Genomic DNA, 17,462 nt, shown 5'->3' on the forward strand with positions numbered 1-17,462 from the left:
TCTGACCTTACATACAGCCACCTCATCTAGGGGTGTTTGAGGGTCCAACTCCCTCAAGGGACTCACCCCACAGGATTTATCTCCATCTCTTGACTGACCTGTATTTCCTTTCTGACTAGAAGGTGCATCGCCTACCTGGTTTACTCCCTCTCTGTCTGGTGACAATATAGGAAATACTGAGATAAATTCAGGCTGGCTACTGCCATCCTCATCTCCAGCACTGTACTGGATATCAGTGGAAGGTTGGCCCTCAGTTGTGCAGGTCGGAGCAGGGCCTAATCCTCCGACCCCGAGGAGTTTGACTCCTCGGTTTTCCTGAGTGGCACCTTCTTGTTGTTAGGTCTGGACATATTTGGGCAGTTCCTTTCAACATGCCCTTCCTTTCCACAGTGGACGCAAAGGGGCTGCTGTCCTGGAGAGTTTGGAGCTCCCCCAGAATTACGGGGATTCTGTCTCTCCATTTGTTGATTCAACTGTTTTCCTAAGGAGGACAAGTTGTCTAGCTTCCTTCCCATGGATCCCAGTATGTTTTCCATGGATGCTAGGCGATCCAACCTCTTACTCAGTCGCTCAACAGAGCCTTCTAAATTTGATAATCGGCGCTCCATTGTGGGCAAAGGTTGGCCATTTCGTGTACCTCCTTGACCTGAATGGAAGGGGGCATTTTCCACCCTACAGTCCTGGGCTTCTCCCTCATCTTCTGGGTTGAGGGCCATGGTCTTGACTTGGCGTGGCCTGCCATACACTGCTATACGGGAGTGTTGATACCACCGTAAGGCTTCCACTGCGTCGTCTACATTCAGGGGGTGTCGGTCAAGGGCATACCACCCTGCCTCCTTGTCAGTACACCCCTGGCATAGACGGAGTACCAGCTGTTGCTGCACCGCTCTCTCTGGGACTTCTGGAAATGCGCGGCTAGCAAGTTCGTTCAAACGATCTGCCCATTCGCACAGAGATTCCTCCGCGCTTTGCCTGGCAGTGCTGAACTCTAATTGCGCGGCCTTCGCTGGCTCCTGACGATCGAACCGTTTTGCAAAGCGATAGACGACTTCGCAATATTTGAGCTCCGGCTCGCGACTAATCAGGAGCTCAAAGAAATTGCTAGCCTTGCCCAACAGGCACCAGCATAATTGGTCCAAACGCTGGGCCGGGCTCCAGTTTCTCGCATTTGCGAAAGCCTCAAATTTGCGGCAAAACGCCCTCCAATTACCTGTTCCATCAAAGGTAACAGTCTTTGGGAGGGATTCGCAACCCCAGTGGTGTGGTGGGTCCATCCCAGGCCTGTCATTGGAGAGGTCATGGGAGTCACTTCTCCTGGCAGAGCTAGGTGGGTAACCCTCCTGCCTACCCCACTGGGTTTCATTGTAATCCCATCGCGGTGCCCTTCCACCCATACGTGTGTATGAATGCTCTTGGGGTAGGGAGTGAATATTCTCTCTATCTCGGGAGTACTCCCTATCATTCCAGCTCCTCCCTCTGGGAGCTCCACGTCGCTGAAACCTTTTCTGTCCGATTGCTACACCCTCAAATTCTTGGGAGTCGGAGGCAGCGGTGTCATAATCGAAAGCACCTCCATATGACTTCCCACATAGGGTGTCTTGTTGGGATCTATCTTGCTGCACTGAGCAGTGACGCAACTGCCCTGCATGGGAAGATGGGGTCTTCCCTGTTTGATCCTCCCTGGGGGGAGGATATACATCATGGGGGTACGGGGAAGTCCCCCGAGATTGGACTCCTCCCCTTGATGTCTCAATGGGATCAGCAGTCGCAGTGTCTGAAGGTAAAGACTCTTCAGGCTCTACCTGCGGACAGAACACAAATTTCGGGATGAGATCCTCGATCCCTGGAATGTCAGAGGACTCCAACAAGTCCCGAGTGACATTTCCATGCTCATTCCGGAGCTTCAAAATGTCATTGACTTGGGTTAATGACAATCCAAGACGTACAAACTCACTACGGGATAAATAATTAATGGGCATCGCCATGACTAGTACCCATGCAAACAACCTATTCACTCAACGAATATGTTTAAAACAGGTACCAATAACTAAACTAAATCAACATGTACTAATGAAGAAAAGACCTTGAACATATACTCACTGGTACTGACCAATGATATACCAATTACCACAATCTGTAATTATCATAATCAGTGACACATCATTTGACACATAAACTATTACTCACTTTAGTTTTTACTACTCAAACACTCCCAAAATATTACTCTAGTACTCAAAACAAACACCAGATACACTTGTAAACATATATGGCTACTAATTACGAACCTAAAATGGGAAATGACAATTCGTTTCTATTGCCTGATGTCACTTGAAAAATAATCACAGCTGTTCCGATCTCACTCCTCCCTTATTATCACAAAAATAGGGAGGTCACAGTAACAACTCAACTTGGGTAAGACTCGGGAGTCTAGGACCTACAAATATAAAACCAGAATAGAATATGGCAATGCTAGAGAAATAAATCTGTGCTTGCAGGAAAACAGATATTTATGAAAACACAATCTCTTTACGCTAGAAGTTACCGTACAAACACAAAAGCAGAAGCAAAACAATCAGTCACAATTAACTTTACCACCAGCACAAGTGAAAAGGACAACACGCAATCAATGTATGCGACACACCCGACACACAGCAGCAATCCAGCACATGAGCAGTAGGCCTAAGCCTGATGCGGTTACGGATACAAAACTATTTTCGTATCTGCAAAGCAATCCAAAATGACAGTAACAGCATGAAGGTTTATACACTACAGATACTCAAAACAAGTAGTAATAATCTATAGTCCAAACAAACAAATCAAAAGTTAACGGAGTAATGTATCAGATACAGTGTACTCACCGGAATGATGTCCTTCAGCACCGCAACATGATGCAGAATGAATGAGCCAAATTGTAGCACCAGTCAAAGGACAGTCACACAAACAATTAAAAATTATTGTATAAACGGTTGCAATTCCGCACAGCGAAAGGAGAAATGCAATCCAATCCTCCTAAGTAAAGGAGAAAATAATGACAGGCCCTTCCTCACCAAAGAGGAGTGAATGGTGCCCACCAACTTCCTCCCTCCTTCCCAATCGAAAAGAAGGACGTAGCACTCCCTCACGTAAGGGGGGGGGGAACACCTCCCACAAAAGGTGGGGAAATGCACAGACTTCCGCTGCCACTAACTAATCGCGGGGCAAAATACTCCTGCGAAAATAGAAAAACACGAACGTTCCACGAGTAAAGCAGCCTACAGAGAGGAAAAGGGCAAAATAGAGGTAGCAAGGAAAGTCAGAATGACAGTAGAAAATGAAAATGTCGACGCAACAAACAAAGAAAGAATGAGCGCGACAATAGAAAACGCGATCGAGAAAGAAAGGAGATCGCGCTTCGAATCTCGCAGGTTGCGAAAAGTGGGAGAGCGCGACAGAGAAAACACGAAGAAAAACACGAATAGCCGCGCTATACGAATACACACTGAAAGGGGAACGCGATGCCAGAGAGGTCCAGCACAACAGGCGCGCAGCTCACCGCAGGGAAATACCCTCCCTCCTTACACACGATGGACGTGGAGAACTGTGCACGCCAGAGCCTGAACACACTGGAAGCTTTGACAGAACGGCTAGCGAATGCAGTGAATACGCACCGCACACACGAGCTATCCGGCAACGCTATCGCGCGAAATATCAGGCAAGTTAAAACTCGCCTGAACCGGGACACACAGGTATACACAGGGATACAACACGCAACGAATACAGTGATATCACGCAACGAATGGGGCAAGGGAGGTCCACCTACCCAAGCCACCGAGACACACGTGTGGAACGAAACACGTGAAACAATTATGACAATGTAGATCTAGCACGCAGACGACCACCACGCAAATACACGTAACGCGTATACAGGGCTAGACCGAGATCTAGACCTGGACCACGTTTAAAAAGAAAAACGCACCACGCAAACAATGACAATCGCACTCACAAGCTGAAATCACGCCAAAGAATAATTTCAGCAAACACCACCGACAATCAAACTAACAAAACGAAACACGCTTGCAACTAGAACAATCAGAAAAGATGATATTTCAATGAATTTGGAGCTCCCTGAATACAGGTGGGCCTGGTCTAGTGCAAGATGTTGGTTTGTTACAAATCACGCACTGTCACTCAAACAATCGGCACACTCCTCCTCCCCAACAAGCAAAATTACCAATGAAAACGATTACACCAAGACAATTAGACAAAACAAGCACAAAACAAATTACACTACAGGAACAATCGACAAACGTGGACACCGCCAAGCTCCCTCGCGCTGCCAAGAGCTCTCGCCTCGGCTCCGTCGCATGTGCTCCACCCTTCGCGTATCGGTGCGGTATAGGAGTGCAACGCCTGTTGGCGAAAATAATAGCGGCAGCGGAGTCAGCTTAAATTGCGGCTCTATGTCCACGAAAACAATGGCACAGGAAGTAGGACAATTGTCCGTGACGCCACTGTTGTAGTAACGGTAGTACTTACCGGCACTACTGGTGAGTTGCAACTGTAACTTGTCTTGTAGCTCAGTCAGTATGTCTTTCAATCAGGTTCCAGGTCACAACTGAGGGATGCGCGTACAGGCAATCCCTTTTATACCTCCCCTGTGTAGACAGGGGGGTTAGGGTGAAACCGCTAGGGGGCGCTACTACTACAGTAGCAACTGGTCATTTAAAAGAAATATTGAAAATAGATTTGTCATACAATGTATATCGAAGCAAAGTTTGGCATTCCTCTAACACTTTGCTCATTATTATGTACAGCTTAACAGAAATTTGAAGAAGTTATACAAATTAGAAACACAGAATTCTTTCTCAAAACATGACTACCTTCGTGTCTCAGAATAACGTGGCACAGGGGGTTTCACCATGGCACATAAGAGTTAAGTGTTAGACTTCTTACTTTCTAGTTTTATAAACAGGCTTGCCATAGAGTAGGCCTATTCTAGTCCTACACTAGATCTTTCTTTAAACTTTCGGAATACGGACCCTGTTCTGATTAACGTTAAGTCTAACGTCAGAAAAGAGACGCAAGACTCAAACGTTACTGTCTAGACAAGTCTTAGACTTAGACTTAGATCTAAATATAGGGTCTAACATGTTACATAACGTGATGTTTATCCGAATGTGTAACACAAATACATTGTAGGTTCTAGATCTATTGCCTTTCGACGAAACTTTCGGATCCGGAGCCTGAGGAATTTTGACAAGGGCCTAGGCCTAACAAAGTTACTTCACACAACAAGTTAATATTGAAATAGTAGATAATTAGTAGAACCGTCTACGGAAGATGTTCATCGTCAAGGTAGAATATGAAAGTATAAAGCTGATCGTTTATCACACGAAGCGAGGTTAACACAAATGTTATATGCATTTGTTTTTACCTCGCTTCGTGTGACAAACGATCAGCTTTATTCTTTCAATATTGAAATAGTTTTGAATAACTTACTCATTATCTGCAGATAATTTTTTCTTTTCTTGAGGGCTAGGCTCACGAGTAATTTTCCCCGCGACAACATTTTGTTTTAATCCAAGATACACACTCACACTGTGAGGGCCCGGCTGTGCTGACTAGCCGGGCCCTGTAGCTAGCTGTGCTGACTGCATGCGCTCGCTCAGTTCAGCTAGCTGCAAGCTGTCAGTGTTGTGCTGTATAGTTTAAAGTGGGTCTGCATTGGTAAGAAACATGTCTAGCGCCATCATAAGGCTCATTTCTCTCTGTGGTGCCCAGCATTTCTCCCATAATGCCGAGCGGCGTGCATCAAAACTGACCCGTTCCACACTGAATTCTGATATTCCCATAGACTTAACACACAGATCACCAGGTTCCCGTAGGGGATGGCCTGGCAGCGGCTCGCTTCGCTCCCGCATTATCTTGCGCAGTCCAGTGCATACATTCACGTACCACAGATATCTAGATATCGATACCATTATAGGTTGTCACTTACTGAAGATGGTGTTTTATCGCGATGCGCGATAGATCTGCATGATACTATACGTTTGGTGCTTTCAAACATTTCGACACTACAGGTCGTTTATTCTGATCGTTGTGTCGAACTTCAATCTGCGATTACATGTATGTCGCGGATACGACTTGGTAACTGCTGGATCCAGTGGGAGGAAATGCGAGCTGTTTATCGGCAAGAAATAAACAAGATAAACGTTGCCCTTGACGGCCCATCAAGCCATTCAACACAGGATGACTTTGCTGGTCATCTGCTAGCTGCTGGATGTCCACCACTGGGCATCAGCACTGGCGTCGAGCCTATATACAGTGAAGCTGTGTGCCAGGATTGCGGGATCAACCCGTCGTGAAAGTTTCCACGTGCACTCAGACTGAGTCAGAAGCCTCTGATAAGCCAAGGTGGGTGAAACTTAACTTGTATGATATACAATTGTACCTACTTTTTATTCATTTGCAAATGACATTCACTGAACGCTGAATTTACAACCTTCCACATCCATGTAACAACTAACGTTTCGTTACCGTTGGGCCCTAGGCTACTCGAATTACCGCTGCGTTGCCGTTGATCTTCATAACATCGCGACGAACGATGACAGGATTTAAAACACCCCTATTCACATTTTTTTTCAGTGATTATTACAATAAATACTGACGTCCACTTACGACAAGAAGTGTCTATGATGACTTAATGACTAGACCTAGACCTAGGCCTGATTAAGTCAATTAGTGAACGTGTACGGTGTAGACCCATAACTGGCCATATTTAATTATCAGTATCACTATCAATCAGTATGAACGTTTTCATTTTAGCGTTTTACTTTAAGGTTATTGTTCCTCACTAACCCAGCCTCAACAAATTGTCGAATGAAATTTCTAGGAAGGGAAATCATGATCAATTCAAGATATATTATCTGTTTTCCAATTGCAATCTCGAGATATTAGCTTGGTGTCATTTCTCACATGTGTGATAATAATATTCAGGGCAGGGGGACAGCACATAGATATAGGAACCGCATGTACATTTGTTCTGGTACTACTAGGCCTAACGCTAGTAGTAGTAGACTTCCTATTATTACTAACGTTTAGATCTATAACTCTTACCGTCTAACTGTTAGTAGTAGCAATGATTTATGTGTGAGAGATATTCGTAAATGCATCTGGAGCTTTCATCACTCATTGTGTTGGACTTCATGAAAACTCTTAAAGAGCATGAAATTTGAAGGGATATTTTACTGCACATCATATCTCAATCAGCTGGCCCGACGAAGAAACCGACGGCCACATTACACTAAATTCACCGCCCAGCGATGTTTTTCTGCTCGCTGCGCTGGTGTATAGCGAGTAGGTCAGTTGGCAGAGTGAGTGGATTGTCGCGGATCTCTCTTGCGACAAGTAACCCGTTCCCTCGCGATCGGCCGAAAGATCGTGGCCGCGCCGGGCGGGCCGCGCCGGGCGGGCCGCGCCGGGCGGGCCGGGCTGGGCTCTCGGTACCCCACCATATTATGCACTGCTTGTGTGTGTTCTCTCGGCTCTGCGCACAGCTGCTGTGAGATCGTGCGCTGACCGGCATGCAGGCGGCGATCAGCCACAAACGATGTAACCACAGAACTAGAGTTCTGACTAGAGTTCTATGGATGTAACCCGGCCACCGGAAGTTTTGATAGATGGCGCTCTTTACAAAAAGTTCTGGCATCAAAATAATGGCCAGTGCAGACCGGCTTTAACGTGCACTCGGTTAGTCTTAATCACACACTGTGTTTTATTTTAGGGTCACGATCTCATCAAAATATTTACTAATCAGTATTGTTTCGATTAGATATTTTGAACATTATGTCTTCTTATTGAGCAAGTATATCTAAAGACAGTAATTTACGTTCAAATTACAGAACAATCGGCAAAGTATTCACATATAAATAACAGTGTCTGGTAATTAAGACTAGCTTTCCTTGGGGAAATATTCATCATGTAGATACTGCGGTTGTTTTTTTTCTTGGGGAAAGTGCAAGTTAAGTGTAGATACTGCGTTTGGCAGTTACGGAAAAGTAGCTTTTTTAGCGCCGCAGCTAGACTCCGCCCCTAGTATTAAAAGAGGGAGTGATCTTATTGGTCAGTGCGTGGCATTCTGATTACTGATTGGTCATGCGTAGACCGCTGGCGCTAAGCTTGACTGAACATCGCGGAGGTCGCTTGGAGCATACCTTCTATATTGTCAAGTGGTGAAAACTGTCTCGCCTCCCCTTGATCACGATAGCGTCGGAAGGAAAACTTTGAATGTGTTTTTCTCAAAACTCTGATTTCCACAACCACTTGACATGCGCTAATAAAATCGTACTTTTATGAGTTGTGCTATATATGAAATTAAAGTAGAAGAGCATGAAAATAATGTCATGCCATTTTCAATTGCCCTCCCAGACTTTCAGATTCTTTTGTTGTAGCGGGTCACAGGTGACGCGAATGTGACGTGTGTCGTGACAAAGAAAAAAGACGTAAATTTGACGTGATTTTTACCAGTCTCTGCTATCAGGGGCAAATCACAGGGTTTGGGGGAAGGGAGAAAAATAGTTTTAAAAACGTCAATGGACATTACAAAACGTTTTTATTATGCCTGCTACATCTTCGTCCTTCATAAACGCCTACAAAACATTTTTATTAGGTCTGCTACGTCGACTTCGTCTCGAAAGAACGTCTAAAAAGGTTTTTATTTGGTCCCCTGCGTGTTCTCAATTGGTTTCTTTATCATGAACATGCATGCTTATTTATTAGTATATCATGTCTTTTTATGAATAGTCAAATAAGAAAATATAAGATTTGAAAACTAGTGGAAATATGTGACCGTGCATCACAAAACGAACAAAAAGTCGCACACACTGATTTTGTGTGAGGACTGAAAATAGGTGAAATGGGTCAAAATAGCCGATGTTGACTTTTTCATATTTTCTGAAAGGGCAAGTCTTCTTCTACATTATGCTAAAATTTGGGATCATAAAACGGATAGGAAAGTGTGTTTTATGCAGTTTATCTCGAACATTTTTTGTTAGAATAGCGTGATTAGGTGCATCTTTAGAGTCCCCCTTTCATTTTCGAAACACCTTGTACACACTCTTCACTTTCAACTCTAATAACGTTTGAAAGGATGATGCTACTGCTTTGAAATTTGGCATTAATTATGGACAGAATGTGTTAATATGTCATGCTCAATTTCAAATTAATCTGATTATCTCTTCATTGTTGTTACTCCAGTTGTTTACATCCTGTCTTTTGTCCCATTCATCCCACAGCCAGCACGGCTTGGTAAAGATTAAGCGCCTGAATAGACACTGTACTTCAGAGCCTCTTTTCTCAGTTCATACTTTTTCTGAGTGTGTGCTTTCTTTCCAATATTTAAATAGGTTAGGAGAGTCCATTTGATTTGAATTATACATCATTTTAAAGCTAAAAGCCTTCTCTTTTAAAATATGCCCTGAACTAAAATTTCATGTCTGGCGACTTTTTGTTTGCTTTGTGATGCAGGGTCACATATATAAAAGGCATAGAAATCCAACGATTTATGCTGGGTTCAAACTTTATAAGTTAAAAATTAGATTACCTACGTTATTGTTCAGTTTCTCACAGCATCATATCGTATTTTCATATGTTGATTGGCCTAATAAAGGTGTGTGTGTGTTGTATTTTTAGTAACCATGGCTTCATTCATTACAATATTTTGCTGGTACATAAAAGAATGTGAAAAAAATTCATCAATTGGAAATATAATGTAGTACAGGTAATAGGTGGTAGGACATTAGCCTGTAAAATCTCATGACTATATCAATATAGAACTGGTCATAAGACTTTTTAGACGTTTAGACGTTCCTTAAAAGTTTTTTGAACGTTCTAGACTGTTTAAAGGTTTTCTGGACGTCCGCAGAACGTCCACAGAACATTTTTTATATTCTTAAAAGGTTTTACTGACGTCTATAACGTCCAAGAAGTTTTCTGCAGGTCCATATTTTTTTTTTCGTTTGAAATACGTTCTTATAACGTCCATCTTAAACGTTGTAAATACGTCAAAAACTTTACACAAAAAGACATTCTGAAAACGTTTTGACAAAACGTCCAAATAAGGAACTTGGAATGTTTCAAGAAAGTTCAGAAAACGTCCAGATCTTAGCTGGGAATGGATCAAAATAATGTCTCAAACAGCAATCAATGTGTGTCTGGTAAAAGCCACTGGTTTTCCCAGTGCCTGAAGAGATCAAATCGTTACCCAAAACTTCGACGAGAACCTCTTTGACTTTCTGACCTTTTTTGGCCAAAGGAAGCAAGAAATTTATATATATTATGTTTTTATGGATACTGACTTTTTATTGATTTGGCCTATTTGAGGCATGCTCTATTTACCTGAAAAATCCCAAAGTTAGTATTTTGGACCAATTTTTTCTATATATTTGGGTGGCAAAAGGAAGCAAGTACACGAAATTGCATTACAAAAATGGCAATAGGAAGCAAGTAACAACCTCATGATATGATTGTTACTTGCTTTCCTTTGCCAAAACAATCATTTTTACACACAATCTAAAATACTTTGGCAAAAGGGAGCAAGTAAAATCCTTATGATAATATGATTGTCACTTGCTTCCTTTTGCCAGATCTGTCATGGTTGCTAAAAATCTGAAATATTTTTTTTTTTTCAAAAGGAAGCGAGATACAACCTCATGATTTGATTGTCAATTGCTTCCTTTTTGCCAAATTATTTATATTTCCACACAATCTACAGTACTTCGGCCAAAGGAAGCAATCGACATCCTTATGATAAGATTGTCATTTGCTTCCTTTGGCCGTTTTTATTTTTTGTTAGCTACAATCTATAATACATTGGCAAAATGAAACAAGTAAATCACTCATGCTATGATTGTTACATGATTCCTTTTGCCATATTTTTCATGTTTGCTACAAATCTATAATATTTTGGCAACAAGAAGCAAGTTACATAACTATGAGTTTCTATGGGAATATCAAAATTTTGAATTGTCATAAATGCACCACTATATGACTTGTAAGAATACCGACTTTGTTTTTCTCATCACAAATTTCCATGTCGGAGGGCCTACCCAAAAACATATTTTTCCCCATTTGTTGCATTTGTTCTCGATGCCACTTGCTTCCTTTTGCCGAAGTAGGGCAAAGTTGTGAACTTGTCCATTTATGTGTTCCTTTGTTTAATATGCAATTACTGCCTGACACGGAAACAACTTGTATCCTTTCAGAATAGAATTTATCCAGAAATATGTGTAGTCCAGGGGCAACCACATTCTGTCCTTTCAAGTGGTTTGTCACGCGAGTTTTGCGTATTATAGTGTGTGTGTGTTTTCACGTTTTACCAGAAGACATGCTTCCATGACTCGTTCGTTATACAAGTAGAACATTAATGAAGAATTTGTTCGCAAAAACCGATAAGTCCTTATTTGCCAAATGGAGATATTTGCGATTAGAGGTCAAGAAAAATAAAGAGAATAATAAGAAAATTTTTGCTTCTTTTGAACATAACTTCAAAAATGTACCTTTATATGTAGTGACCAATATATCATTCAAAAGGTATTATTTTTTTACTTTAAGACAGAGACCGTACTTCAAAATCTTCAAAAATGGACTTATCGGTTTTTGCGAACAAACACTTCAATTTTCTTATGTTTGCTACAAGCTATAATACTTTGGCAAAAGGAAGCAAGCATACTAGTCATTCTCATGTTATGATTGCCATTTGCCTTCTTTCGCTAGATTTGTCATGTTTGCTAAAAATCTGCCCCCCCCCCCCCCAATTTCCCCGTTTTCACGTCTATTCGAACGACATGCCGAAGACTGCCGCCTTGACGAATTTCTTCCAAAATGATAAATTTGACGGTGCCTTGAAAGATGCAGTCAAACAAGCAAGAAATAAAGGAAATCAGGAAGAACTCTCCATGATGACGACACAAATTGAGCTCAGTGAATCCAAAATACTTTATCTGAAAGATTGCAATGTCCAGACTTTAAACAAAATTGAGGAATAAGAACGAAAACTACTAGAACAAAGAGAAACTAGAAATATCGCTACGGCGACTGGTATGCCTCCGCCATAATGCATAATTTCCCTAATAGGTGTATAGTACAAGGTCTTGACAAAGTGTGATGACAGTTTCACACAATTGGCAAAATATTAAAATGACAGGTTCGCCACAAATGTGCTGAATGTTCACTTTCCTAGAACTAAGTTCAACTCGATGAATGATTACAACATCAGAGTGCAGGTATTAGGGGAACTGATGATTTTTACTTGACTTTTGACCCTTTTATAAGTTTATGCATTGAGTTATTTTCAAGATACTGAGAAAACGTATAAGTTCAGTATCAAATGGTAAAATAGCATTATCTAAACCTGGCCTTTGACCTTTGACCTCACAGTTCCAAAGAGAATCACTGTTAGGTAGAACATGCATAAATATGTAAGTTTCATGATGATGCCTTGAGTTACTTTCGAGATATGGAGGAGAAAGTGCAATTTAGCACTTTCACTAGACCTTCGACCTTTTGACCTTTGACCTTTTGGCAAGAAACTTCCCACAGAATATATATTGGGTAATACATGCATTTCAGGCATTGCATAAATATAAAGAAAGTTGTGATTTTTGAGGAGTTGACCTTGACCTTTGACCCTGACCTTTGACCCATGACCCCCAACTTCCCTAGATAATCACTGCCCATCGGTACAAGCATATATACTAAGTTCCATAAAGATACCTTGAACCACTTGCGAGATATGGAGAAAAACATGAAATTTCAACCTTTGTTTTCACAAAATAACCTGTGACCGTTGACCTTTGACCCCGTGACCCTAAAATCCAACAAAGTATTATCCCCCAGGATATACCCTCATACCAAGTTTGATGTAAAACCACCACACAGTTCTTGAGATATCGACAAAAACAAAACGGGACGGACGTACGTACGGACGGACGGACGACCCGAAAACATAATGCCTCCGGCCACTTCGTTGGCGGAGGCATAAAAAATACAATTACTGGAAAACAAAATGAAAGAATCGGATGAATATTCGAGAAAAAAAAATGTCTAAGGCTATTCGGAATCCCGCTAAGAGAACACTGGCGACATTGTTCTCAAGCTCGCCAAAGAAAAGCACAGTATCGAAATCTACATCAATGACATCGACAGAAGTCATAGAACAGGACCCCACCTCACAGCAATCTCATGCCCACAAACAAGCAGAGCGTCAACAATCACACTCGCAATCTCCAGCCACATCACCGTCGTTAACGTCACCATGCGTGAGTGAAATCTCGTCTTCTTCCAAGGCGGACATCAAGCTACACTATTATCCTGTTATTGTGAAATTTGAGACGCACCGTCCATAAGTCGTCATGATAGCTGGATCAGGTCATTAACTCAAACGATCGGCAATCTCTATTGTAGAGGACCCCTTTTTATGCAAAAAAAAAAAAGAAATCGTTTATTGATCTTAATGTTTTTGTTTTTGTCTTTGTTTTTGTTATTGTTTTTCTTTTTGGGGGGAGGGGGTAGGAAGTCTAGGCATTGCCGTTGATTTACAGTTTACTGGGAATTTACATATTGGGCAATCGTGTATAAAAAAAAAGGGGTCAGTAATACAATACATTTTCTTGGGGGGAGGAGCAGAATGAGAGGATTCATCAACGAATCAACCTTGTGCTGCGATTTTTTAAAGTTTCCCAATTGAAATTATCATGAATTTCACTTATTGATTTGTGTTCAGACAACTTCACTTTAAATATTATACTGCATGCTCTGTTCAGCAATTTTTGTAGCGTTTCTACGTGGGCTTTGGCTGCTGATTGCCAAATCATGACACAATAATCATTCGGTAATTCTGCCACATGTTGATTATTGTAAAATGATTTTGCAATGAACAGCCAAAGCCCACGTAGAAACGTTACAAAAACTGCTTGACAGAGCAGGCAGTATAGCCATGAAAGTTAAGTTGTCTGAACACAAAGTAATAAGTGAAATTCACGATAATTTCAATTAGGAAACTGTAGAAGAAAGCAGCACAAGGCGCTTTTATACAATTATATATTATATATATATATGGTGCATGAGGCTGAATGCACTATAACAATATAAGCACCGACAAATTCTGAATTTGCCCCGAAGGCCGGTAATATTCAATGAGGCCGCAGGCCGAATTGAATATAATTGCCTGAGGGCAAATTCAGAATTTGGAGGTGCTTGGTACTTGCTATAGTGCAATAAGATGTCATGCACTATGTGTTATATAAAATAGCATACATACCCAGGCGAGATAAATTGAAAAAATACGAAAGCCTAGATCATTTAGACTCTACACGTGTCTAGACAAGCAATAATACCAGTTTCTTTGAACCTGTGTAGACAAAATTCTGAAGATCCAAATTCAACTATAGAGTCTAGGGTCTACGTGGTTATCTAACGTTTTCTAGGAAACTAGGCCCTACGATAGGTTAGGTCAAGGGGCCCTGGCCTAACGTTTTCTACTAGATCTACGGCACTTACGAGCGACAGAGCTAACGTTAGTTAACACTTGACCCTGCAATACAGTGTAGGTCTACCATGGATCTAACAGTAACACGTTAGTCGCCCTACTTACTGCACTGTGGGTCCAGGACCAGGACTAGATGATGTTTTATAGGATTAGGGATCTACTGGATTTAAACACAAGGCTCGTGCCAGGCATCATTGAAGTCACCATTGCTGCACATGTAGATTCCGAGAGTGTGTTGTAAATGTCGTAGTAAAAGTTCATAGCGTAGCGTGATCAAAGAGCGCTTAGCGTATACCGTACACACGCTGCCCATTTCCACGGCGCACTTCCGCGTAGAATGTACGGAGAAAGCGGCACAAATCTTGGGTTGACTTGCTCAATATCCGTCGGATTGATTCCTTTTTCAGAACAGTAGGAGTCCAAAATTCGTAGGGCGTATTTGATGGCATCCCATGTGTCCTTATTGTCTAAGATACTGTTTATATAGATCAGTCTCTGTAACAGTAGCGAACCTGTTCATTTCAGCTTCCATGTTTAAATCTACCGCTGAAAGTCTAGTCCCACACAGATAAGTTGCTGGCATAGCCAGCGAGAATTGAGAATAACGATAATATCGAGCAAAGCATATCGCGGTTGTGGCGCAATCGCGTCGATAAGGTGCGGGATTCAGTACTCGATGATTAAAATGAGGGAGCAAAAACCGATATCAAATCGATAGCGGGTTGTCGTTGGCAATCGTTATATTTTGCGTGCACTATAACTTTTGTCATGCACTGCCGGCCTGTATCATAAGTATGTATGCTATTATATATATATATATATATATATATATATATATTCATGAAATGGCACCTATTTACTCGTGATAACTTCGCTTACAATGACAAGATGAGAAATTGATATTACAGAAATCTAATTCTCAAAGTGATAAAGTTAGCTTTTACAACGTGGCAGTAATAATTGATATAAAATGATCTACCTTTGTCTATACTACACAGTCCAGCAGTCCAGCAGTCAATGACTATATTACAAATCGTGACTGTTACATTCTGAACTGTAAATTTGTAGAATAAATGACAATGTGGTTCAGTTTATTTATATATATATATATATATATATATATATTATATATATGTATATATATATATATATATATATATATATCTCATGTTTATCATATATTATATGTAAATATATATCATTACCCTATACCATCAGAGGATTGACATGAGTAAAAGGGGTGGGAGGAAAGGAGAGGAGGGGAATAGAGTTGTTCCGAGGAATTGTCTTGTGATATGGCTGTGATGTTTATGAACTAAAGACATGTTCGTTATTATATAGATTTATAAATCTTGGACTCCATTGAAGACAATATGTATTATGACCTTCAAATCTAAAATGGGATATCCACCGTTATGTGTAATCACCATTGTCAGTTGCCAATTTGTTTTAATTGTGTTTTCATGCTTCAATATTGATTACTGTCTCAGTTATGTTATGTTGGACACTGGATTTTTATAGATGATTTTACTGTGTCGGAAATAATAAGTAATCAAACATTTTTTTTTTTGGTTATTTCTCTAGTTCTACTTTTTCTTGATAATTGATCTTTACGATAAGTAGCAATCTCTAGTGATAGGTATGTTTCTTCACACACAAATACACACACACTTGTATTGGCGAGCACACAAGGTACATACACTGTACAAAATAAATACATATTTACAACTACAAGAGATAGCCATGACTAATGGTACCCTTCCCCTCACACACACACACACACACACACACACACACATACACACATTCACACACACACACACGCACACACACACACACACACACACACCAACACCACCACCACCACCACCACCATCACCACCATCACACTAACATACTTATTAAACGCACTCACACATGGGAAGAAAGAGAGAAAAAAAATGTTAAATGTTTCCATCTCTGTGTATAGGCTACCTCTACAAATACAGCTTCGTTATCACTCGATGCAGGCTGGACTTGGAGCTTAGCAGACAGGCATTGCTGGATCACCAGTCTAGCTTTGAACTCACTGTTTGGTTGGTTTGCCATGCTATTTCTTGGAGATCGTTCCGGATGAAGCTATGGGCCAAGAAAGTAAAGGCAATAATTTATTGGTCTGTACACTGAAAATTATATGTAAAGTGTTGAGTATGTAGCACATTTCAACAAACACATTGGTTGGTATTACAACACTAACACTTATGTATGTCCCTCTCTGAAACGTTATGCTGTACATTGTAGAGGTAATGAAGAAAAAACTATTTTAATTAAGGCTTATGCTAAATTATGGCACCAACATAGCATGTACATGTAAATGCATGTAAATTGATAATGAAGAAACCAATAAATGAAATCGTTCTTCATTTTGGTCATGAATATCACTTACACGCAGATTTACCTAAAAGTTTCTCACTTGCATACTTACTTTCATTCATGCCCGATTATAACCCACAAATTTAACCTTCTCTATGTTTTGCTTCCAATTGATTTTTTTTTCAGATGTTCTTTATGGATGAACGTTGATTTTCTCAAGTAAAGGCACGTAATTATTCTTTATTGAACTCATCCATTGTATTTGAACATCCTCAAGTCATCGTAAATTTGACTGCATTCAGAATATCAATGTCAGCAATACATTTTGTAAGTTTGGTCATTTGACTCAAGGTTTGAATCAGTCTTTATTTTCTCTCAAACAGTTTTTGTGATACATCAAATCAAATGCATCACAGTAAGATGGCTCATTTAGATTTCATGGTGCTATTCGAACCCTGACATCATTGGTTTTAATTTTTAATGGCTTCTACTCATTCTCTCATTTTCAACTAGACTCAAGTCCACTCACAACTTTTAACCTGTGAATATCCAACAGTTTATCTCAGCCGATGCCCAGTCATATCGA

The 17,462-nt window shown here is 40.8% G+C and overlaps 1 protein-coding gene across 1 annotated transcript in view; it reads right to left on the reverse strand.

The window, feature by feature from the left end:
* The window catches only part of LOC139733902 (D-aminoacyl-tRNA deacylase 2-like), a 37,490-nt gene extending 20,878 nt beyond the window's left edge, over positions 1-16,612 (reverse strand). Inside the window, exon 1 of the mRNA XM_071644715.1 lies at positions 16,499-16,612. Coding sequence (XP_071500816.1) covers positions 16,499-16,612 — 114 coding nt within the window. The remainder of the gene's footprint in view (positions 1-16,498) is intronic.
* Positions 16,613-17,462: the final 850 nt, after the last annotated feature.

Source organism: Diadema antillarum, unplaced genomic scaffold (genome assembly GCF_040938485.1).
Source record: "Diadema antillarum isolate AM-2024a unplaced genomic scaffold, OU_Dant_1.0 scf00000025, whole genome shotgun sequence".
Lineage (NCBI taxonomy): Eukaryota > Metazoa > Echinodermata > Echinoidea > Diadematoida > Diadematidae > Diadema > Diadema antillarum.